General features: G+C 47.6%; 1 protein-coding gene across 5 annotated transcripts in view; it reads left to right on the top strand.

Annotated features, from left to right (window-relative positions):
• The window catches only part of DIP2C (disco interacting protein 2 homolog C), a 2,321,522-nt gene that overhangs the window by 1,937,499 nt on the left and 357,841 nt on the right, over positions 1 to 26,182 (top strand). For all 5 annotated transcript variants that reach the window (XM_069647998.1, XM_069647999.1, XM_069647996.1 and 2 more), the window contains 3 exons: positions 11,941 to 12,052; positions 16,111 to 16,220; positions 18,081 to 18,211. In XM_069647998.1, the coding sequence (XP_069504099.1) occupies positions 11,941 to 12,052; positions 16,111 to 16,220; positions 18,081 to 18,211 (353 nt within the window). The remainder of the gene's footprint in view (positions 1 to 11,940; positions 12,053 to 16,110; positions 16,221 to 18,080; positions 18,212 to 26,182) is intronic.

Below are 26,182 nucleotides of genomic sequence, written 5' to 3'. Positions count from 1 at the left end.
CCTACTCCAAACTAAAATCGCAGCAAAAAAAAAAACTTGTCAGCCGACCTGCCTCAAGACCAGCAACCCCCACCTCCTAACTCCACTCCCTGGTTTGAATTCTCCCTTGTCACGACCGCTGAAGATACCAAAATTATTAGAGGTCTGAAATCGTCCAGATGCCAAGGGGAAATATACCCGGCCTCTCTTGTTAAAGATTGTGCCAAAGAGCTTACCCCTTTCATTGCTGCGCTGATCAGCGCATCCTTCTCAACTGGCAATGTGCCAGAGAATCTCAAAGAAGCTTGGGACTTCCCCCTCCTCAAGAAGCCTACCCTAGACCCCAACACTCCTACCAACTTCTGCCCCATCACAACTGTACCTTTCCTCCTTAAAATACTAGACAGAGCTGCCTACCTGCAAATCCAAAAACATCTGGAAGCTCGTATCCTCCTTGGCCTACACCAATCGGTCTTCTGCCCAGGCCACGGAACGGAATCCGCCCTCTTGGACCTAAACATCCAAATGGATGAAATCAAAGACAATGGCAACCTGGCCGTCCTCCTCTTAATCGACCTTTCAGTAGGGGTGTCACGGTATTAGTTTTATGACGGTACAATAACCTTCTTGCCAAATGACGGTATATCATGGTTATCGCGGTATAGCAGGTGGAGTTAACTAATCTTAACAAATATTTTCTAAAAGGTCATACATTGTCAGATTTATCATCACAAACAAAACCAGGCACCCAGGGTCAGAATTGGGCTTTTCAATATACTTTCCACTGAAATGCCACCCCTTGCTTCCACCAAACTCAAACACATGTGTGGAGAGGAGGAGGGGCGGGGGAGCCCTGCTGCGACTGGCAAAGCAAACTGAATGGCTTTTCTTAAGTGGTCATTTAGGCTTTTAGCCCCCCCCACTGGCTACTGGTGAAGATGAACATGTTGCCATTTTGATAACCTGCATGCCACAGATCAATAGAGTCTGATGGTAGTATACGCTTGTGCGCATACACACGAACACGCACTCTCTCTTTACGTTACAGCCTTTAGTTTACTTGCGGGCCAATTGGTGTTCAGTAATCACGGACATGTTACACCTTGGTATGGCAGCAGGGAATACCCACAGAGATGAGTACATTTCGCCGTGTGACTTATTATATGTAAATTCAATGATGGAACCAGGGTAATCCCCCATTGTCATATGTTTAGAAAACTTTAGTCATTATAAATATATAAACCTCAAAGCCGCCAACCCAAAATAAACCCTTTTCCTTCTTGGCACTGTATTTATTCTTCCTATTGCTAACATATTGATTTTGTGTCAGGCACGTGTGGTTTATGGAATGGCATTTAAAAATTGCTCCAACTGAAACTACTTGGCAGACGGCACATCCAACACTGCAAGACCAAGACTGCACAGCACTTGCTTACTGCAGCCTTTCCAAATCAGATTGAAAAGCACACTTAACGGTATGAACGGTATACAGGTATAAACAATGTGACGGTTATTATTGTTTAATTAAGTGGTTCACGGTATCTTTAACGGTATACCGTAATACCGTTACATCCCTACCTTTCAGCGGCCTTTGACCTGGTCAATCACAAAATCCTCTGCCAACACCTCTCCTCAGCAGCCCATTTCTCTACCAAAGCCATTGCTTGGAAAGATTCCTTCTTATCTAACTGAACAATGAGTGTTCTCCACTTCTGTGGCAACACCCCCTGTACCCAGTCACCAGCGGTTGACATAAGGCTCCTATATCTCTCTGACACTATATAATATCTTTATTCAGCCACTCTTTGACCTCCTAGGCGACTTGGATGTCACCACTAATTATGTGGATGACACCCAAATCCTCCTGCCCATCTCCGGCAACTATGACACCGACTTAACTCATTGAGCGAAATCTACCAAACAATTCAGGCCTGGATGGCATGACACAAACTACTGCTAAATGATGAGAAAACTGAGCTGCTCCTACTCTAACGTTTCGTCCCCTTTCCTCCATACTGCATGAGGTGTCCCTACCAAGGGACGGGAGACGGAACCTTTTTCACCAGAAAAAACCTTCTTCCCTTTTAAATTTAGAGGCGTGGCCCTGGGAGCATGTGCTGCCCTGACACCACCCTCCGGTGCCACACCCCAGTCCATTTTCTGCGTCGACAGGAACGGGTCGAATTCACCAGTGCTCCTCGGTTTGGCCTCGGCCATGTAATTCAATGCGCAGGTACTACTTCTATTTTTTTGTCTTTTTATCTTTCAGGTACTCTGTCCTCAGGTGTCACGCATGTCGACTTCTACAGGGTTCCGCAGGTGTCTATCCTGCGACGGGCTGTTCCCAACCTCCGACCCCCACGCCCATTGCCTACGTTGCCTTGGCCCAGACCACGGCTGGAAAGCTCGTACAGCGTGCAACGCCCTTTCATCTAGGTCTCTGAAGAACAGGCTAGCCAGGTGGAGGGAGCTCTTTGAGAAATCGCCCCAGAGGACCTGAAGGACTTTGTCGAACATCAATCCAGGCCCAAGGTAAGGCCTCTGTTCTCCATCGCACCCCGCAAGGGTGACTCCTTCCCAAGGACTTGCCCGCGCAGGAGGGACTGCTCAGGTTCTACTACCAGCACTTGCACCGAGGCCTCCGCGGCTACCGGCCGAGGGATTATCAGATTCTCCAGGTAAGTGTTGCGGGACCGGAAGGTTCTTGTACCGGGTCTTCACCCGAGGGGCTACACCCTTTTACCGGCAATATGTCAGAGGGGCCATGCCCTAGAACTGGCAATATGTCCAAGGGGGTGCCTAAACGCAACTCTACCGGCCCCTGGGCCGAGGGTGTTACGCCTACCAGGCCTTGGCCTGATGAGTAGGGTAGGCCCCAATATTCCAAACTCAAGAGTCCTGGTGGAGGCTGGTCCCAGTGAGCTGAGCAACACAACGCAGGCGCGTGGAAGGCAGCTCAACAAGATAGCCACTGTGCCAGACATCAGCACCTATCCGAAGTCGCACCAGGAACAGGAATCCGGCGAAAAATGAGTGCCAAGGTGGGACTGGTGTCAACCAGGTACATGGCCTACAGCCCATCCTTCATTTGCGCAGGGCAGGTTCCCACTTCGTCCATATGGGCAGGGTATGCAGCGCCTCCAGCAGCCGCCTGCTACTCAGTCTATATCCCCTGCAGCCTGTGAGGACAGGTTCTTTGAGAGGTTCCTGGGACTCATGAAGTCACCTCGTATGTGGTGATCCTCGGGGATGCCAAAGTGGGTCCTTGCAGAAGTCCTCATACAACACCCCTCTGCTAAAACGGGAATTCCTCTGCAGACCGATATAGTCGCCCTGGCCAAGAAGGGTTGGCTCAAGCCGCACTCTGTCCAGCCGGTCAATCAACGCCTCAACGCCAAGTACAGGCAGATGGAGGGGGATACACTCTTGCTATTGGCCCATCCTCAGCCACATTCCTCAGTGATCGCTGCAGCATAACTATACTCCAAGCCTCATTCGTCCTCAACCTCCTCCTCTGCAGCGCTGATAGGCTAGGAGGAGATGATCTTGGAGACGTACGGAAGAAACTCTATTCCAACGCGTCCTTGCATCTTCATCAGGCCGATGCCAAGCTGGCGGGCGCTAACCAGGGGTTGTGGCGGGAAATTGCGGATTTCCTCCCAGAACTTCCTACGCAGAGCCAATCACGTTTCAAGGCGGGACTGGCTGAGGCCAAGCTGGTGGCGCAGGACATCATGGAGTCCACCGTGGCCCACATTGACACCTCTGGCCGGGCCATCTGCAGCGCCAAGGACATGAGAAGAACAGCCTGGCTCCTTGCAACTAAATTTAACCTGGATGTCCAGGAACGCATATTAGACCTGCCGTTCAATGGGGGGTGACCTCTTCTACTCCACCACGGACGAGGAGCTGGACAAAAAGAAAAAGAGCTCACAAACAGGCATGTCTTTATCCATCCTGACAAAGACCACGCCCGAATCGTACACCCAGTCACAGCAGCACTCTGACAAGGGGTGTACATACGGAGGGTTCCGCTGCTGACAAGAACGGAGGTCCAGGCAGCCGGATCGCTCGCCGACTCCACATCGGCGCACGCATAAAAAAGGGTGGGGAGTAAGGGCTTGTTCCAGTGCCCTCCTCTGCAACAGCCTCTGAGGGAAAGAAGGCATGACACGCCCCTCCGGATCCACGTGTCTCCATTGGAGGGCAGGCTTGCTCTCCATGCAGATTTATGGTGCCAGAATTTCGCGGCCCCCTGGATCCTCTCTGTAGTATCCCCGGGGTACCGCCTACCCATCCCATCCTCTCCTCCCTCCTCCCCTCCACTCCCTCTAGTTGGGACAGCAACTCTTCTGGCGGAGAGATCTAAGAGAGCCAGGCCTTGGAGGAAGTCCCAGCATCCCACTGAGGCTTGGGCTTTTACTCCAGGATTTTCGCCATTCAGAAAAAGAACCAGGTGGGCCTGAGAGTTGTACTGGACCATTCCACCCTCAACCTGTCCATACCTCTACAAAAATTCAAGATGGTTACGTCAGCTTTTATAGCAGGGGAGACTGGATGTGCTGTCTGGATCTAAATGACTCGTACCTACACATCCCAATATGGCAGCCCCATCGTTCTTTCCTACCGTTAAGGATCATGGGCTACCATTTGCAATACAAGGTCCTTCCTTTTGGCCTCAACTCGGCCCCCAGGGTCTTTACTACCCTCTTGAATGCTGTGGCTGCCCTCATCAGGGCCCGGGGCCTCCACATCTACCCATACCTCGAAGACTGGCTCGCCAGGGCTACATCGCTGGAAGCAGTTCACCACACTTCCCAGGCTCTTATGAACAACCTGCGCGATCTGGGCTTTTCGCTCAATCTCAAGAAGTCGCAGCTGCAACCCACGCAGACTCTGACATTCTTGGGCCTCATCTGGGACACGTGCTCTGAGAAGTTGTTTCCGACGGAGGACAAGATCACAGCCATCAAGAGGGCTACTACTCACTTCCTCAGCAGAGAGGTGACCTCGGCCTGGTGGTACCAGCGCCTCCTGGGTCTCTTGGCAGCAGTCCTATTAGCCATCCCCCACACGAGACTCAGGATGAGTAGGATACAGCTGCACTTCGCGGCATCATGAAACCAGGAGCGGGGCTCCCCATCTGAGATGATCAACGTTCCTCCATCTCTCCACCCGGACCTCACATGGTGGTCCATGGACTGCAACCTACGGACGGGCAAGCCCTTCCGGCCTCCCACCCTGCAGGTCACCATTACATTACATTTGTTATGCGCACTATTGGCCCTCAGGCATAAAGGCACGGACTGGAAAGGGAAACGACACAAACAGAAAACAGAAAAAAGCGCAACAGACACCCACAAGAAGAGTTTACTAGGTCCCCAGCAAAAAAGAGCATGCAGGTGATAGCGTTAAAACTGACAGGCCACAGGTCAGAAAGGTGTGATTCCTGTAACCAGATCATCCGTGGCGTAGTAAGCTCAGGAGAATAGTAGAGTTTTCTATTCTTTCTTGAAGGCTTGGAGAGAATTGTGACTCCTCAGTCTTGCAGGCAATTTGTTCCAGAAGGAAGAGGCCTTCTCATTGAATGCCCCATTTTCTGCCTTTGAGGTTTTGCATCTTGGCTGTATTATCAAATTTTGATTTCCTGAACTCTGATTGCACTTCTCTTTTATATGGCTTTGTAGATATGCAGGCATTATTTGTAACCTGCATTTGAATGCAATGACTAGCACTCTAAACTTGATCCAGGATTCAATAGGAAGCCAATGAAGAGAACGCCTGGCCTCTGTTACATGACTATGCCTAGGAAGCCTAAGATCTACTCTGACCGCCCAGTTCTGAGCAACCTTCAACCTTCGCAATTCTCGCTGACTGATACCCAGCAGTAGGCTGCAGCAATAATACAGCTTTGCTCCGATTATTGCCCTGCCAATTGTCTCCGCACTTTCTTGGGAAATCATGGGCCTCAAATGAGCCAACAATTTGACATAATATACTACCACCGTTGAAACATGTGCCTTCATACTCTGTGTCGGATCCAAAGTCACTCCTAGAATTTTTGTTTTGGGTAAAGGAGAGATAATGTCGTCTCCCAGTTTAGAAGAAGAAGCTATAGGCCTGATTTAAGTTATTTAGTGCCTTAGGGCTACCTACAATCAACAGCTCTGTCTTACTTCGATTCAGAGCTAGGAGGTTGCCATCATCCTCCTTTCAATCAGTGAGAAGATTCTATTAACCTCCAACTCATCTTTCTCATTATGTCCAGTTAATGAGATGACACGTTGGGTGTCATCTGCATAGTTTGAAAACATGACCCCCTCCTCCTCTATCATGAAGAAGAAACAGGCCATGAACAGATCATAGAGACAATGCGACATGCTTGCCCCTTGTGGTACACCATACAGAACAGATAGTGGAGTAGCTTCTGCGGAAGCTGAGCAGACTCCTCTGCTAGTTCTATGCTCCAAAAATGAGGCAATCCACAGGGCTGCCGAATCAGAGAGGTTTGCAACCTCCTGTAATCTGGGCCTAAGGATGGAGTGTTCAATTAAATCAAATGCTGCTGATTGATCTAATGAAATAATCAGGGACAGACCACGTCTATCCATTTCTCCCAGAAGTTTAGTTTTCAGCTCCGGAAGAGAGGTTTCCATCCCATATATTTTTCTGAATCCTGACTGTTTAGGATGGAGGATGTGATATAGATCCAGATGCTCTGCTAACTGACCATAGGCTACTCCGTCCAAAATGTTAAATAAAAGGGCGTGTTGGTTATGGGTCAAAAATTAAGTGGGATATCCCTTGCCAGTCCTGGTTTCTTAAGAATGGGAGTGACCATCGTAGATTTTAGCTCATCTGGTACGTTGCCTTCCTTCAAGGAGGTGTTTATGAAAGTACACACTGCTTCGATAAGACGCGGTGGACATGGTTTTATAATCATAGAAGAACAGGCATCTCCTCTACACTGTGAGGGTTTCATTTGCTCTATGATTGTTTTTAGTTCACTCTCCATTATGGGATGAAAGTTAAAGTGAGGAATTGAAGGTAACCAAGCACCCAAATACCTATCTGACAACTTCACATTTCACATCCCACCTCGCCCAACCAGGTCGGCGCTAACACACTTTCTAACCACCCCCAAATACAAACTCAAAAAAGCAGGCGGTGTAAGCTTTCCCGTGCTGGCCTCCAAACTCTGGAACTCACTCCTCCCTGCATCTCAGATCAGAACCCTCTTTCCACAAATTCAGACACAGTGTAAAATCATGGTTACTAACCAACAAAACTTGTTAAACCAAGTTCTTTGACATAACCTATGTTTGCTATACTCTGCATTCATCTGTACATACCTGCTGAATGTATCAAATCTGTAATGTATTGTACTAATCTGTAATGTTTGTTTTCAATCACAGCGCCTGGATGCCCCAGGGCCAGGCGGCGCTTTACAAATAATAAACTAAACTAAACTGAAGGGTCATAACTAAACCCTTTGTTCGGTTCCTTGCTAGAAGAGATAGTTATCTTTTTTACTTGCATTGTTGTCTGAATTTTATGTAACTTATTGTGTAGGCCTTCTTATATAAATTGACATCATTTCTCATAATTTTTTACTTGGGAATCTGAGGGTGCAGGAGTGATCTCCTGTTCTTTGATATCTTAAAGATTTCCCTTGTATTTGACTTTGCAGTATTAATATGATCGTGTGAAAGTCTCTTTTTGCTTGCAAGATAGAGTTTTTGTACTCTCGTACTATATTTTTATACCTTGCTAAAAGGACTAAATTACGTTCCTTTTTCCACGCAAAGAAGGCTTTGCTGACCTCCGTTTTTTTTTGTTCTGAGATCTGCAGAAAACCATGCCTGGCTTTTGTGTTAATCATCTTTTATCTATTTTAACTTTAGTGGTGCTAGCTTATCTGATATGCAGGCCAAATTGTTTATCAGGATTACAGCCATATCCTGGGGAGACATTTCATCACCACGGACTCTTCTCTCCAGGGATGGGAAGCTACCCTGGAAGATCTCTCGGTCCACGGCACCTGGACCCATCAGGAGCAGGAGTACCACATCAATTGGTTGGAGCTGAACACCTTCTGGCTAGCGCTCCGAGCATTCCTCCCACTTATCAGGGGAGAGGTTGTCCTCATCCAGACAGACAACTCAACCAGCATGTACTACGACAACAAGCAGGGAGTCACCAGATCCCCTCCTCTGTGCAGAATGGCGTTCAGCATGTGGGAATGGGCCCTGGAAAATGACATTTACCTCTCGTCAGTCCACCTCCCAGGGGAATCTAACCTGCTGGCGGACAGGCTCAGCAGGCTGGGAGTGGACTATTAGGAGTGGCAGCTAAACAACCTCGTTATTCAGGAGATCTTCAACAGGTGGGGTCACCCCTAAGTGGATCTCTTTGCCACCTGGCACAACAAGAAGTGTCCCCAGTTCGCATACTGGCAGGGTCAGGGCCCCGGCTCTGGGCGACGCATTTCACATCCAGTGGACCGGCATGAAGGCCTACGCCTTTCCGCCCACTCCCTTGATCCACAAGGCAATTTGCAAGATCAAGCAGTCTCACGACTCCTCATCATTCTGATAGTGCAGCAGGGGGGCAGAATCATCCACCCCGCGCCTGGGAAACTAGCCCTCACAGCGTGGTACCTGAGCAAGTAACACTTCGGCACCTTAGCCTCTCACAGGCCAATCTGGAGATCATACAGGGCGCCAGGAACAAAGCCACCAGGGCCCAGTACAAAAGCAAATGGACCAGATTCTTCCACTGGTGCAGACTCCAAGGAAATTGACCCCTTGACCTGCAATTTGGACGACGTGCTCTCCTTTTCGGTTCACCTCACTCATTCGGGCATCCAAGTCGACACCTGCCCTACATACCTTGCAGCCATTGGGGCTTCCACTCGGAGGAAGGCATTTTTTCCTCCTCCAACCTCATTGTCAAGAAACATCTCAGTGGTCTAGCTAGGCTCTACCCGCACTTCAAGAGACTGCACCCTGTGTGGGACCTTAACATAGTCTTGGGCGCCCTGGCGCACAAACCATTCGAGCCAGTGGCGTCCGTGGACATTAGGCTGGTCGCCATCAAGACGGCCTTACTAGTCGGTCTTACCTTGGCTTGCAGAGTCGGCAAGATCCAGGCGTTGGTCGCCTCTGAACCGTATACCACCTTTCACAAGGACAAGGTAGTCATGCGGACGCACCCGGCATTTCTGCCCAAGGTTCCATCTACATTTCACTTGGACAAAGAAATAGTCCTTCCTATGTTCTTTCCCGATCACAAGGATGAAGCACAGAGAGTGCTGCACTGCCTGGATGTTAGGCGTGCCCTAAAATTCTACTTACAGGACTAAGGGCTTCCGCAAGTCGGACGCTCTGTTTGTCACTTTCGGAGGCTCGAGGCCAGGCTATCTGGCCTCTAAGGACTCCATACCCCGCTAGATGCTCGCTGACATCAAAGAAGCGTATGAGGGCCAGCACAAGCTGCTCCCTGCCACCGTGCATGCCCACGCAGTCAGGGCCAAGGCAACAGCCATCGCATTCCAGCGCCATGTCCCTTGGCAAGTTATAAGCAGGGCGGTCACTTGGGCCTCTCCCTCGGCTTTCTGCAAGCATTACTGTTTGGATGCCGGCTCTAGATCTGAAGCGGCTTTCGGACAGGCGGTTCTCAGGAACCTGTTTGCTTAAGGAGGATCTCCTCTCCACACTGGGACTACAATCAGTTGTAATCGCCCATATAGTATGGAGGAAAGGGGACGGGACGTAAGAGTAATTATAAGTTGCTCACTGTTGTGACTAACGTACTCTTAGTCCATAGTCCCCTTTCCTCCATACGTTCCTCAATTACTCACCACTATATGTTGTTTTCTTACCCACCACAACTCCAAAACCTATATTGCGATTCACACTATATGCTAACAACCTTATAGCCCTCAAGTGGTGTCATTATTGCTTGGGATAATACCCCTTCTCCAACCTATGACCTTTGGCATTTCCTTGGCATACTATGATAGTGGGCCATTATGCTGCTAAAATTACCTCACCTTATGTCGGAAACTGAGCATTTACGTGCGGTTAATTTGCATTCCTATTCACTATTTGTAGATTTATTTTCCCACCTTAAACAGAAGCCTTTAATTACCAGAATGCACAATGTGTGTCAAAAAAATGTATTGAGTTTTACTATTGTACTTTCAAGATACACAACAGTGGAAACTGTGTTCTAAAGTCATTGGGCCTCATTAGGACCCAGGCGGTAAGGGGTTTACGGCGGCGTAAACAGCGCCGACCCTTACCGCCTGATTCCGAGGTCCCTTAGCGCCATGGAGGATTTAACACCTGCTTTTAGCAGGTGTTAAAATCCATGGCGCTAAGGGACCTTGTTGTTAATTACGCCACCGTAATTTACGGTGGCGTAATTAACGCCTTCCCCACTCCCATTATGCCCTATGGGGCAAAAATGGGAATGGGGAAGGGTAAATGGGGATTGGGGACTTACCGCCCCGCCAACCTCGGAATGGGGCGGTAAGTCCGCCAACCACCATGGCGTAAACGTACGACCCAGGCGGTAACTTACCGCCTGGGTCGTAATGAGGCCCATTGTTTAATACGGCCATGCAGCATGATGTAATAACATTTCTAGTTGATCCAAAAAAATCAAACACATTATTTGCCCGTTGACTACGCGTGTCAAAAAAGCACATGTAATTGAAATAAATTATACTTTTTTAAAAGCAGCTGCCACCACATCCTCTGATGTGACTTTCCAGAACTGCAGGTTGAACCCTTCAGAAAAGAGGTTGAATCTTGCCCCTCAGGATACACCTTGCCTAAACCACAAACCTCTGTGCTTACTCAAAAAAAAAATCTTCCATATACAATCTTAAAGTAGTGCAAGCGTTTACTTTTCTTTGATCTAATACAATTAACATCAACACATACAACTACAATGTGCAGTAGTTTATAGAATGCAAATTTATAGCAGAACTTTATGGAGTACCTACAGCTTGATGCAAAGCTTATCATGAAATGTTCAGACTTCTAACACAGACACTGTCCTAAGTAGGACGAAACGCCATCAAAGAGTTGGTGGACAGTGAAGTGCAGACTTGATTCTGGAAGCCAGCCGCTGTAAGATGCTCATACTTTGTTGGGGATAAAACGTAAGTGTTTACCATAATCGAGGCTGCCAGAGCGTTTGGCGAGAAAGTGAAGTCAGGCCACCAAAGTTGTTAAATAGCCCTTCTTTCTGTCTTCTTCTCCCTGGCTCAAGCTGTCACGTCGACTGGACTTCACCTCTTCTTCCCCTCCGACCAGGATTGTTGAATTGATACCAGAGCATGGTTTCTGGGTGAAGTCTTGTGTGTACTCATTGCCTGACCCTCCCACAACCCCACACTCCCAACTGTGCATAACTAATGAATTGCTGATCAACGTAGCTAATTCTCTTGTATGTCAGAGTGGTGATTATGTGAGGAGCCCTACAAACTGTTCATTTGTTTCACACTGCCCCTCCCATAGACTTAGGTTTGTGGAACTCTTAGAATAGTTTGAGGAGTATGCCATTCTTGCTGCTAACCTGAGATTGGATGGGGAGACAAGACCATCTTTTGTCTTGTTTTGTATCAATCTGCCTTAATTCAATATAATTATTTAAACTAAAACAACATGTAAAATTGGGTTATTGCATTGTCATAACTTTTCTTTAATCCATGCTTGCTTTCATGCCCTTTATTTTGCGCTTGCTTTGTTCAACTGAAATGACACGCAAATGGCTGCATTTAAGGGTTAGTCTTGTGGTGCTTTTTAATTGAGAGTTGAAAGGGTTTACCCTCATAGTTGTGAAACAAATCTGCTGTATTGTGGAGAACAAGATTGTACAGGCTTTTCTGATTCATTACATGATTGTGTTGTCAGCATTTTGCAATTGATTTTCTTTTAATATTCTCAGGTCAGCCGTTCTGCCTGCCTAATGACGACGCAGTTAATTTGCAAATTGTTAAGGTCAAGGGAAGCATCAGCGGCGGTGGATGTCAGAACATGGCCTCCTATACTAGACACAGGTGAGGCTTCAGAGAAGAGAGATTCTCCAGAGTAAAAATGATGTATGGCAGCTCACGCTGTTCTGGGCCATCCAGTTTTCCCATCAACCGGCCAAACCTTGACTAGCATAACCTGCATGATCTCTTGCATTATCCATGCTTTCTCAATGCTAACGTCCTAGTCCCTCAATGCTTGCCCATGTTAATTGTATTTGCATTGCCAGGAGGTATTTGCCATACATTCTCTGATGGGAAGATTTATGTAGCCCATGAGCCTCTTCCTTCTCCTGCAGTGTTGATCCCTGCCATTTGTGCTTAGCTAATTTCTTTGATCAAGTTAAAGTCTTTGTCATAAGCAACTCTCCCTTATTTCCTTCATTGTGTATGTTAGATCCTTGAACCTTTCATCATGTCTTTACTGGTGTGAACTATGCACCATTGTGCAAGCTAGTCTTCACCGGTGAACATCTCTCATCTCTTTGTGCGTCTCTGATTCCAAACTGCCTAGTCTGGTTGAGACTTCACTTTTGAGGTGTGTAATTGTAATGAATATTTTAGTTTTTATGTCGTTTGTATTATACTCATCACAAAGCCCACCAAATGTTCTCTTGGACTGTCTATTCTTTTTTAATCTGGGATCCACAAACAGTACAACGTCAAGGTTGTTCATCTGTTTTCTGCCCTAAATTCATTCCCCTCTTCCATCCGGTGCTTCTCTTTAAGACGGCTGTCCTCTAAAAGTAGGATTTTTCCTTTGTCTACATTAAATTGTAGATGCCAGTTCTGAGCCTGCTCATCCAGCTATCGAAATAGCACCTGATTCTTCCTACCTCCTTGCAGGAGTCAACCCTTTATTTAAATCTTTGTTACATGTCCAAATAATAAGAATTGCATTTTTTTACAAATCACTTCATGCTGCATTCTTTTTGCTTCTGAGCACTTTAATGATAGCTGTCATTACCCAATGTAATGCTACTCAAATGGACATGTGGTATAGTCCTGTTATTCTGCAATTTCAACAGTGAATCCTTTAGGTTCACCAAAGTGCACCAGGGGGGAAAATGAACATTCGGGCACTTCTCCTGGCGTCGCCTTTACTTCTGAACTGTGAAGTTAAAACAAATATTAACTGTAGCTGAAATGTCTCTATTTCGTTTTTGTTTTTGCAATATCCTAACCTATGTGATCAAACCACCTACCCTCTATAGATTGCTAGTTTCACTGTTTGTGTGGCTCTTTCTCTTCTGCATTTAATTATATGTGCATTAAAGGGGCCTGAAGTGCTATTTATTTAAGGTAATAGTGATTTGCCCCTTTCATCTGTTGAAAAGCACCAGGAACACCAGGGTCGACCCATCAGGAGTAGTTTTGCTGATTTTGCAACACTTGCCCAATGCCTCAAAATTTCCCCAAAAGGCTGCATTTCAAAGTCTCTATTTTAATGTGTGTTTCTACTGACACTAGAAAGACAACTTGGATGCTCTCATGATGGGAGTTGGCTTACCAGCTGACTGATGATGCCGCTCTTTCTGCCGCCCAAAAAAGACACTCTTGGGATCCACTAATTCATCATCATGCCTCAGCCAAGGTGCCTCCTCTTCAATTGCCCATATGAGAGAAGAAAGCATATATTTGACGAGCGTAGTAGATAATTATCAGGTAATGAGACAATGAGCATAATCTCCTATCAGGGTCTACAGGTACCAGGAGTGCATCCTGAATCCTAATGGCGTACCACCTTCCATATCCCACGAGCACACATCCGGGCTATCGTAGGAACACCATGACACATACAAATCTTTAAAGGAGACAAGCGAGTAACTCCTTCTGGAAGGTCTACTCTTCAGAGATGTCCGGGACTACATTACGTCACTACTTCAGAAATTTGGAATTAAGGCACTGCTTTTTGTACCCAAGGTTGAGCAGGTTGAATTGAGTTGCTTAAAATAGATCCTTGGACTATCTTGGTCGTTCATTAAAAAAGATTGTTGAAAGAAGCCTTCCTCTCCTTTCACCCCAAAAACATAAAAATAAAAGGAAAAGCAACTGGCACAAGAAGCAAGTACTGAGCCAGTCATCTGCAAAATTGGCCACATAGACATCATTACTTCTACATTGATACCAGCATTTTCTGCCATGGTGTTTTGGTGGCTCTGCAGTGACTGACATCTTAAACCAGTCCCCATATGAATAGAACCATATACAGCCGGTCCGATAGCACAGCGAGTAGAGCGCTCGCTTTGATATCTGTGCAGAGCCTGCTGATAGAGGTTCGAATCCCGGCAGGGCCGAACTCAGCCTTTCATCCTTCCGAGGTCGATAAATGAGCACCACACACTGTGGGTAATAATAAGCAGCGCTCAGATACCTGAAGGTTTGTAGCGCTATATAAATGCTAAATTATTATATTTGATTGGCTTTTGAGGACTTGGATCTGCTCATCCTAAAATCTCGTTTTTTTGGTCCATGTAGCTTATCCCATGGCATGAAACATGAATTTGGGCACACATTCCCCCAGTTTCAGATCAGCTCTATGATCTGAAACTGCAAATGATCAAATTATAAAATTAACATGTGAGCATATCCCTCCTCTTGTAGATTCCCAAATCTTACACCAAGCACCTGCTATTCACCCCATCACACATCTAGTCGGATGCTATCCTGTAATACTGTCTTCTCAGCCCCTCCAGACATATCACTCATCAGAGCTTTTGTAAATGCATCTTTGGGAATTGGTCCACCAGCTGCTTCTCTGTACATTTTGCCACAAGTCATTGGGTGCTGAGACAGTCATGCAAGACATGGATCTTAGGCAATTTTGCAATCTTGCTATGGCAGGTAATTGAGACAATAAAGCTGAGCACCAGTTCAGGTGCCTGCTGCTGTTCCGTCGTCAATGACTCCAATTAGGCCAGCCTCTCGCCCAACAATCCACGCAGTTGCAAGGCATTTGAGCTTCTAGGCCACTAGAGACCACACACTTTATCAGGCTAGTACTGCTTTATAACTTGTTTGTTAACTAAGAGGTGCCACAGCAAAAATATCCTAGCCATGGAGAAGAATTGAATTGTTGTTACATTGGCATATTGTGTTTGATAGAAGACTTCTGTCTTTCAGCAGTCATTTCTAATATGTTAATATTAGTGTTCACTGCACTCTTGCCAGTAGGTGCCTTTCCATCTTCCATCTGCAAACAGCCACGCCTCAGCATAGTAACTGCTTGTCCAGCCATAATATCTCCTGCCGGTGTTCATTTCTCTCCAGCAGTAATTGCCCATCTCTGCCTACAGGCCTTTTTTATTCCCCAAATGTGTGCATGTGTATTTGCTGCTGTAATCATCCTACCTACTCTGTGGCATGGTGTGCCCCTGGCTCTGTGATGGCTGGCCATCATTGCCTCACTTTGTCTCCTAGTGCATGTGGCCTTTACCGGTTAGGCTCTGCTAGTGAACTCTCCTTTCTGTCTGGCTCAATGCGTGTCGTGTTCCTTCTACAATTTATCCTATTTTGCTCTCCTTGTAGTTGGGTATATTCTTGCAGGGCTACAGATCACAATTGTATTAGGATGTGAAGAATTGTTTCATCATTTATCGTCTAAGCATGCACTTTCTTCTGGGTACTGAGACCCTGAGTTCAAAGGCAGCCGTCTTCTCCAAACGAATGACGTTCTGACTGGTTGGATGCCCTAGCAGTTGTTTTGTGCCTTTCATCTCCTACCCAGCTTTAGCTCACTAGAAAGGTGAACTAGTTATTTAAATTGTAATCATTGTTCTCCATGTGAATCCACATGTTGAAAAGCAAAAGATTGAGATTTGACGTTGTGCAGGAGTGTGAGTTAGTCGCTCCTACGCTGCATGGCATGGGTGTGTTAAGGCCAATTTCTTTATCATACTTTGTTTTTTATCATGACTCGACTCTGTGCTGCTGCATTATGTTCAATGGTATACATTCTTCGAGGCATCAACCCATTGAGAGGACTGTCAACCATAGCCAACTGAGTTGTCTAATACTGTCTTCCTCATAATCTTTAAGTATTCTGTACACTGAATATAGTAAATATTTTCTTTTCTTTTTTACAGATGATTTGCCAAAGAAAAGGCCAGGCCAAATCTACAAACCATCTGACCCAGAAACACTTGCATATCTGGATTTCAGTGTTTCAACAACTGGGATGTTAGCTGGAGTGAAGGTATGGATTGCTATGTTCACTGTTTGGAGCTTTCTAAACGACAATGCATGATATTGCTTTACGAGACTGAATTGGGCATTGTGCGTTATTCTGGCGATGCTTTATCGTGAGATGGGTGAATTTCAAAAAAAATTGTTAAATATTCATGATTTTTAAGTGACCATATTAGCAGATTTTGTCTTATAACATGTTTTTAAAAGTGCAACTTTTTGTATACCTGATGGATTCATATTATGATCATGAGTGCTACCTACTAATAGGCTATAGATAAAAAAAAAACATAAATAAAAGGTGAGGGGATAGGAGTGAGAAGTTATTAAAAGCCACAAGCTAGGCTGAGCAATTCCAGCGTGAATTGTAGAAGGAGCCGGCAAGGACCTGATGAGCTGTAGGTCTCACCTCCGTGTTCGTCATGCCAGCCACAAAGAGTTAAGAAGGGAGTATTTCTGAACTGCAGTATTTTGCTTGGTTTAAGCAAGTGGAAAAAACAATGCTATTTTGGCAACTGTGAAAATAATAATGTTACTATTAGTTTTCTTTGTTTTAATAGCCACTTTAAAAACGAAGGCATAAGTCTGGTACAACCTTATATAATGTAAAATATAACTCTAATCATCCCACAGATGAACTGTTTATAACAAGCCTATTTTGACTCATGATAAGTACCAAATTCATTACAAACGTCCCCATTAGATACCATATTGAACTCTACATTGCAAAACCTTCCACAACATTGTGGTCGAGTATCGGAAAAATGGAGGAAGGATCCCTGGCTGTATGCCTATGTCAGGATATCCCTTAATACATTTCCATTTGCGATGTTGATGAAAATTATTTATATGTGATTTACTTCAGGGTGCAAGAAAGTAAAGAGGAGATAAGAGATATGTGAGGTTTTAAAGGAGGTGCGTGAAAAAGAAAGGCAAAGCAATAAGGGGTGGCGTTTTTAGAGCTGTATACAGTGAGAGCACTCGCCATCCCTCTTTTTATTCTTTATAAAATGGACTGCATGGATGTTGTGTGAAGGATGAATTTGCTTGTTGTGACTATCCTGGGTAATGTTTTGGACATGTGCCTAGTTTCGTTTGTGCAACCTAAGGGTTTCTTTGAACTGGTATTCCTTTTTGGGAAGCAATGTGGAAGAGTTGGAGGGCTTGATGCTTGGTGCTAGTTAATCACTTGCCAAACTCCCTATGAATAAAGTCAGTTGTGCCTTGTTCAGTGCCAAACTTTGAATTAAGATTGATCACAATGTTTTCCAGCAAACATGTGAGCCAGGAGTTGACATCCAAAGGTCTTCACACTGATATTTACCAGCAGGTTCATCATTTGTCACACATGGTGAGACCTACTCCTAGTTTTAAACTTGAACCTCTTCCATAGGCAGATGGTTCGTATTCTGTATCTTTTTTAGTTCGACTAGAAGTCTAGCCTTAGTGATTATAGGGGCTCATTTTGCAAGGCATCGGGTCACAGTGGAGTCAGTTCCTCTAGGTAAGCCTGACATGGTGAGCTGTGCGCTGGTTGGATATGCACATTTTCTATAAACATTGCTATCTTGGCACTCGTTTTTTAGGTGAAGCCATTTTGGCCACCTATGAAGGACCTCATGGAGGCGGGAGGGTAGAACCCTTTAGCTACCTGGTGACAAGAAGGGTTGTTCTCTTTGTGGATTGATGCAGCTGTCTTGGTTGGTTCAAGGCTAGCTACGTCTGTTGCCTTTGGAAACAGCCGTCTATATTGTCTCTGCTTTGTAGCCTTTGCCCTCTCACTAACTTTAGAAGTGCAGTGAATCATGGACCAAAACAGTTTATTAAGGTTCGGTAACATAAACCTATTTGCTGTTCCTTTGTATTTCAGATGTCTCATGCAGCCACTAGTGCCTTTTGTCGTTCTATTAAGCTGCAGTGTGAGCTTTACCCTTCCAGAGAAGTTGCTATCTGTTTGGATCCTTACTGTGGCCTGGGTTTTGTCCTCTGGTGCCTCTGCAGGTAAGTTCCAATTAATACAATCAGCAGTTTAGCTAGTGGTATTTATGAACTTAATTTTGGAACATTTACATGCTGCTTCTGATGTAACATTGGAAAATCGGCACCAATTGGCTTCTAACCCCTAACTACTTGTACACCAGAAAAGTGTTATAGAATATTGAAATATACACTACACGAAACCATGCAAATATTCGCAGACTGTAGTGCATTTCAAAGGGATATTTTTTCCTGTAGAAGGTAGGTTATGTAGCAACTGGTATTTCATATTTTGTGGGGCATCACATGATTAAAAATGTGAATATCCTGCTTCTCATTACACTTCGCCACAGGGCTGTTGATCGGTACGAGTGTAAAACATTTATCATCTACTGCTACCACTAAACTATTTTAGAAATGGCTCATATTCTCTGTGAACATTTTTGTAAGTAACTCCAGCTTTTGTATTTTCTCAGACTAAGTTGGCTTATCTAGGCCTTACAACTCGTACTCCTACGTCCCGCCCCCTTTCCTCCATCCTTGTGGGCGGTCCCCAACATGGGGATGGTACCGGAACCTTTGGCAGCGAGAAATTGAGCTTCCCCTTTAAATTTAGTATAGTGTGCGGGGTAGTGGCCTCCGGCGTGGGAATGCCGCGCAGCGCCTCACCTCAGTCCCTTTTCCCGCACGGACGGTGTCGAACCTACCATCCAGCGCAGAGTCTTTTTTAGCTTTCAGCTTGCTCCCTATTTTGTTTTTTCAATCTTGTATATCCTCCCTTTGGTGCCTCGCCTCCCCCGGCGCATGTCGGCTGCAGGATGATTCACAAGATATGGCTCCTGCGACCGCTTGTTCCCGGCCTCCGACCCCCGTGCACTCTGCCTTGAGTGTCTGGGGCCCGACCACTGCTGGGACGCGTGTTCGGCTTGCAGCGCTCTCGGTCACAGGGCAATAAAGAATCGGTTGTCACAGTGGTGACCTCTCTCCTCCGCCCCACCTTAAGGACTTCATCTCCAGGACCTCTCGTCAAGGCAAGGTAGGCCCTCTGTTCAGCATGGCTCCACACTGCAGCAACTCTTTCCCGGAGTTGCCACGGACCGGCGTTCCTCTGATCCAGGTTCTGGAAGGCCCGAGGCCCCTAAGGCCATCGGCTCACAATCCCAGGGGTCTGTGGGCTCCTGCTGGGGCAGACCTGAGGCCGTCCAGACTACCGGTTCCCAAGCCAAGGGGCTCAGGGACCCTCCCGGGCTGTCCTCTGAAGGGTAATCAAGTTCGTCCTCTTCTACGCCAAGGGCTAAGGGATCGTTGGGTGCCACCTCCAAGAGTAAGTGCTCGGCGCGATCCAGCATGGCTACCGGCACAGGTGTTGAGGGCGTCCAGCCTACCGGAGCTCGTTCCAAGGTCATGTGTCGTGGCATTACGACCACCAGCTAGCCGGCCATGGGCTCAGCACCTACTAGAATGATCTCTGAGGTCAACGCTTCTGCTTCAGTTGCAAGACCCAAGCTGTATCCTCCCATGTCTGCGGACTCTCGTGGCTCAGGGCCTTCCCGCCCTCCAGGCCCAGGGCATGGCGCAAGGCTTCTAAATGGCAGAGAGGCACGTGGCGGAACCGGCCAGGCTGGTGGCCATCTTTAATCCAACTCTAGGCCTGCTCGTGCACTCGCCCATTGAATGGACTTTGCAGGAAGGTCTCAGTCCCCTTCCCTGTGGAAGCGGCAGCAGATTGTACAGTACACTCATCTGGTCTCCTCAGGCATACATTGTTAGGGAGAATTCTCATAAATGTCTGATTTCCCTTACCTAATGAGTCCCTCAGCAGCTTTGCTGGATTTCTAGGATTTATTTGTTCACCTGGTAAGAGTGTGAGCCTTTTCTCCCCACTCTTGCAACTGTTTTGCTCTGTGTGTTTTTACCATTTGTGTGATCTTGGGCACTGGAGCCTCACCTACTCCATGGCCTCATATTTTTCATGTGCGTTACACAGCACCTTCAGTGCAGTGACACAGGTTTGTCTTTGACACTTCCCACTGGCTCCATTTTCTGGGGCTGACTACTGGCCTCCAGAAAAGGTAAAGTTGCCATTAACTTTACTGGCCCAGTACACCCCATCTTACATGGATTATTGGAAAGGGTTAATTCCTATCCCTTTTTGTCTGTTCTTCTTGGAGCACTGTTTCGCTCCCTTTACATCAAGACTTGGCTGGTGGCAGTGTCAACTAACCTAACTTTTCTACCGCGGTTATCTTATATAACCATGGTATTGTTTTAGGCTATTATATTAGCCTCGAACATAAACCCGCTTCACCAAATACATTTTATTTTGGCTCCGGCTGGGTTTATTCGTCATTTCTTTTCGTTAAAGCCTTGTGTTTTACTCTGCGTGCCAAACTGGGGATGATTCCTTTGTTCGACGGTTTTTGGCGGGCTTCTGCACAGAAGCCCTCCTTAAGGTGCCTGAAAGTCTAGGTAGGCAAGATGTGAGGGAGGGATCTTCGGACCCCTGCCATGGGTTCCCTTGGTAACCCAAGTCGCACTCTTGTTTGATTGGTTGAGGGTACTGTCCTTGCCAGGACAGCCACCCTGCTTTGTGACTGAGAGCAGGCTGTATGAATGGGGGAAAACTGCATAAAAAGCAGGTCTCTGGGACTGGAAAGGCAGAGTCGCCACTGGAATGAAAGATCCAATGAGGAGCTGATGAAAGAAGACCCCTACAACGACTGAACCGCCCGGTGAAGCCCTGCTGCAGGTCCGAATCTTCAGAATCCGATGACAGTGAAGATCCTCCAGGAAACTTCTTCCCTTGAGCTGGTGGGACCAACCAGTTTGCCCAAACTGCAAGCCAGGACCCCTCCTCTGGTTGAATTCGCTGTACAGAGCTACAGTGGGCCGGATAGCCAGGAAGGTCAGACCCTACTTGGGTTTTAAGGAGCACACCTTTTATTAGTTGCTTTGCTCTGCTGCTGGTTTCTTCCCTGGGTAGTGCAGGACCCTCCAGTCTTCCTACTTTGTGTCAGTCCAACAGTCGCTTCAGGAACCGTGAGCCTGCAGGAACTACCAGGAACGTCCGCCTCAGCTACAGCTTCCTCTTCATTTTAAGATACTGTGCAAATCTGGTTGTTCGTTTCGCTCAACCGCGGTGAAAGTGTTTGAAATCTTTCTCCAATCCGAGGGCTTGTCCTTCTCTTCTTTTTGAACTAACTTTTCTGTCAACCAACCTCGTCCGGAATCCGTGACACAAATTTTACCGCGAACTACCCTGAACCGTGTGATCTTGAGCAAAAGACCTTTGACCCATTGACTTTGGCCCTATGCCTTTTCTACCTGATTCTATCACTGTAGTTCCTCTTGTTCAATTGCCCGGAGTACTTACCTGTTGGTGTGATTTAATTTCTATGAACTTTGTCTTTCCCTCCCTTTTAAATTGCTGGAGTGCCATTTTGCTCCCACTTCATTTTGTGAGCTTAACTTGTCTGGAATTTATGGGAAGTGGTGTGGTGTATTAAGAGTGTGATTTTTAACCTGCTTATAGTGTAATGTTATACAACTGAAGAGTAAAATAAATGTATATTCTTTTACTTGAAAACCTTGAGCCTGTGTTTGCCTGAATCATAGTAATTGCTGTCCTTTGTGTAACTTTCTGATACTGCTCACTTACTCTTGAGAGAAGTCTGGCTGCTCAGCCATCACTACCACTTTAACTGTGTAGTACAGGCTTGTACCAAAAGTGAATTTGTACTGTCACTTGTAGTCTTAATTGTGTGTGGTGTTCCCAAAGGGTACTGCATATAATTCTGCCTAACATACATCTACCCATCACAGCCTTACGGCTGCACGCATCAGGCCCGTCTGTGCTTTTGTCAGGAGCAGAGACCCAGTGCCTCAGAAGGCTAGGCCCCTAGAGACCTGCGGCTAGAGAGGACCTCTTCTTCGAGTGCTTCCTCTAACTCGTGCATTCCCCTCAGGTGATGGGGCTCCTGAAGGATATAGTGAAGGTGGTGATCCCGAAGGTGGCACCTCTCCGGACTCCTCCTCTGGGTGCTCCTCCCGTTCCTCCAGCGGTGCCGGTTGCAATGCCGGTCCCTCTCCTGGTCCAAGCCCTACTGGTTGTTCAGACCCCTCCACCTGCCCCTGCACCGCCAATGCCTCCCCCTCAACAGGCGTTGGACCCGTCTTCGGCTCCAGACTTATGGGGGAACCCTATCGGGCACCTGTATCCCAGGGACCGAACTTCCCTCAGTCTATTATAAAGGGGGGGCGTTGGCGGTGACGGCGCCCGGGACGATAAAGCCTTGGTCTCCGTTAAAGCCTTTTATGACTGCCTTCAGGGCCTGGAAGCCCCCCAGGAGTCAGGAGGGCTAGCAGATGTTTTTGGGCAAGCGCACCACAATTTGGTCTGACATCCCTCTTCAGAAGGATGTCCTGCATGTGGCGAGAAAGGTCTGGGAGAAGCCCAGCTCAGATGAACAAGAAACTGGACAGCATGTTCAGGCTGACTAGTGGGATTCTAATCCTCATGGCCTCCCACCCACAGCCGCATTCTTCAGTGGTGGCTGCGGCCTCATTATATTCTAAACCATTATCTTCGTTGTCTTGCACCACGGGAGCCACCAAATGCCCTCTTGGTTGCGGCTAACCAGAAGCTGTGACCGGAGCTCTAGGAATCTCTGCTCGACCTCCCTTTGGAAAGGCAAGCCTCCTTCCATGCCGGTCTTGTGGATGCCTTGGCCGTTGCACAGGACCTCATGGATTCTTAGGTCTCCCACATCGACACAGCCAGCAGAGGGCTGTGCGTTGGTGTTGAGATGAGAAGGACGACATGGATGCATGCCACTAAGTTTTCATCTGACATGCAGGAGCGGATCCTGGATCTACCCTTCGAAGGTGGGGACCTCTTTCATTCGTCAACCGAAGGGCGAGTTGACAAAGAAGAAAACCTCCACTCAAACCGCCAATCGATAAGATATTTTAGAGATGGTCATCCACAATGGTTCATGCTTTCTCACACACACATCATTAACGTATGCAACCTGGAGATGTAGAAATTAGAAGAGGGGGGATATCCTTTCAAACTACAAGCAGATTTAAAACATACCAAACTTGTTTCTCAAAACTGACTGATTGTAAAACCACAATCAGATTAATTGTTAGCAAAACACAGTGATGGGCTCAGGACCGTAACAATCTCCACTGCATTCAGGAGGCTACAGGTCTGGTAATGGTCCACTAGCTTGAGCCTAATCGAGAGGTTCGCTGCGACAGCTCAGGGTCATTACAGCACTGTACACTCCCAAACGTGAGGTTAATCACTATTCGCACCCCGGGGTTCTCTTTGGGATGTGAGTAGTTTAAATAAATAATTGTGTGGCTTTTTTGGCCAGATGGGCTCCGCGTGTATTTCGTGTGCCTATACTCCAGTAAAAAAAAAAAAAAAAAAGAAAAGATGGCTGCTACCATATTAAACTAATAGTCTAATCTATAGACACTAAGTTCCTCTTGCATTGCTCTGGTGGCAAGGACAGAGAGCTAGCACAGCCGCCTGATGAGACCCAATCCCGGCCCGTAAGGCTGGTGGGGGGGATGGAAGATCCTGAGAGGGACATGGCGGGGGCAATGGGACTCTGAAGGGGAACAAATTATGACACCCGGGGAAGAGACAGGGGTGGCTGGATGCACACAAGCAGTCACTGGCAAAGTCTGCCCTCGTTCCCAGACACCTAAATGACTGAGCGCCCTTCCCAGGTTGTAGATATCTGCTTTCTGACTTGCTTGTGAAACAGAGAGCAATGCTCCTGACTATACAGATGATGATTGTGGAAACAGCCAACCTACTCTCCCTATTGGAATTATCTTGTGGCTTCGATACGGGGGACCAACAGTTCTTACTTTCGAGCTACTTTTCACTCATTAGTCTGACCTGTTGCGTGAGTGATTTGCATTCTTCCTAGGGCATAGTTATCAGCAGGTGACCACTGATGATGATGCTGCTGCTTGCAACATTGATTACAGCAGGCCTACCTACAGATAAGTTCCCTGTCTCTTCTCTCATGAAGCCTGGTGTTCTTAAATAGAGGACAGACTTTATTGCGCTAGGCAGAGTAGTTGAAGGTGTTAATATCAAATGCTTTTATTATAGTCAAAATGGTCACAAAGAGGCTGAGCAAAAAAGAAGTCTTGCAGTGTGCTGCTACGTGTGACAAGGGCCGCAGCAAAATTATTTCCTCAAATTAAAGCGGTTTAAGCTTCCGAGACCAATCGGGAACCAGTTAGTGGAAGGGCAAGCCCTTTGGGAGCATGGGTGCAGCGATTAGGTAAGAAATATCAGAACCAACGAGACTCAAGGTTCGTTTTCACCTTATAATGTCTTACTTTTACGTCCCGTCCCCTTTCCTCCATACTGTATGGGCGTCCCCACCTTTTTCACCAGAAAAAAAACCTTCTTCCACCTTTAAATTTATTAGCGCGCGGGGCGTGGCCCAGGGAGCATGCGCTGCCCTGACTCCGCCCTCCAGCGCCACACCTCGGTCCCCTTTTCCGCGTCGACGGGAACGGGCTGAATTCACCAGCGCTCCTGGGTTTGGCTTCAGCCATGTAATTCCACGCGCGGATACTTCTCCTTGTCTTCTTTTTTGTTTTGTTGTCATTCAAGTACTTGGTCCTCAGGTGTCACACTCCTCCTCGGCGCATGTCGACTTCCACAGGGTTCAGCAGGTGTCCAGCCTGCGACCAGCTATTCCCAACTTCAGACCCCCATGCCCTCTGCCTACGTTGCCTTGGCCCAGACCACGGTTGGCAAGCTTGTTCAACGTGTGGCTCATTGTCCTTGAAAGCGCTGAAGAACAGACTAGCCAGGAGGAGGGAGCTCTTTCAGAAGTCGCCTCCAGAACACCTCAGGGGCTTCGTGAAACATCGAGCCAGCCCCAAGTTAGGGCCAATATTCTCCATCGCACCCTGCAAGGGAGACTCCTCCCCAGGGACTCTCCTGTGCAGGAGGGGGCCGGTCAGTTCCTTCTACTAGCGCTTGCACCGAGGCGGCGGCAGCTACCGGCCTCCGGGCCGAGGGATCCTCTCGGTGACAGTGTAGAGGGATCGGAAGATTATTTTACTGGGTCTTCACCCTTGTACCGGCACCATGGCCGAGGGGCTATGCCCTAATGCCGGAAATCCGTCCGAGGGGGCGCCTAAACGCAGCTCCATCGACCCACGGGTCGAGGGTGCCACATCTACAGGGCCAAGGTTTGAGGAGCAGGGTAGGCCTCGTGATCCAGACCCCTGAGTCTTGGACGAGGCCGGGCCCAGCGGGCTGAGCAACACGTCGCAGGCGTATGGCAGGCAGCTCGACAAAATGCCTGCCGCGCCAGACAGAGGCACCAGTCCGACGCCATTCCAGGGATTCAGCGAAGGACGAGTGTCAATGTGGGAATGGCCTCAACCAGGTACATGGCCTACAGTCTACCCCTCTTATGTGCAGGGCAGCTTTCCTTTGCATCCACAGGGACAGGGTATGCAGTGGCCTCAGCAGCCCCCCTGCTGCCCCGTCAGCACCCCCTGCCACCTTTTCAGTCAGTGAGGAGGTTTTCTTCGAGAGGTTCCTCGACCTCGTGAAGTTACCTCGGATGGGCGTTATCCTCAAGGACGCCATCAGGGAAGTCCTCCCTACGATGCTAGCGGCACCACAGACGCCACTGTTGGCACCCCGGCGCAGCCAGCTCCTCCGGCTCCACAACCGACTCCTCAACCTCTGCCTCCTCCTCAGTCTCTGGCCGTGGTCCCTGTACTCCAGTTTCCGGCTCCAACTACTCCTCTTCCTCCACAGGATCCTCCAGATTTGCAGGATGGGGATGTGGAGGAGGATCCGGACACGCCATCCTCAGCCAGGCCCTTCCACAAACGTCTTGCTGGGCTGGCGGAGTACCTGGGCCTCCCCCAACCCGAGGTCAAGCAGCCGGCAGAGGGAGTCGTGGCTGCAGTCCTCACGCAACGGCCCTCAGCCAA

The sequence above is a fragment of the Ambystoma mexicanum genome, chromosome 2q (genome assembly GCF_040938575.1).
Source record: "Ambystoma mexicanum isolate Mex_15411 chromosome 2q, UKY_AmexF1_1, whole genome shotgun sequence".
NCBI classification, from domain to species: domain Eukaryota; kingdom Metazoa; phylum Chordata; class Amphibia; order Caudata; family Ambystomatidae; genus Ambystoma; species Ambystoma mexicanum.
Note: the sequence above shows the minus strand (reverse complement) of the source record. Positions and strands in the feature narration are given on the sequence as shown.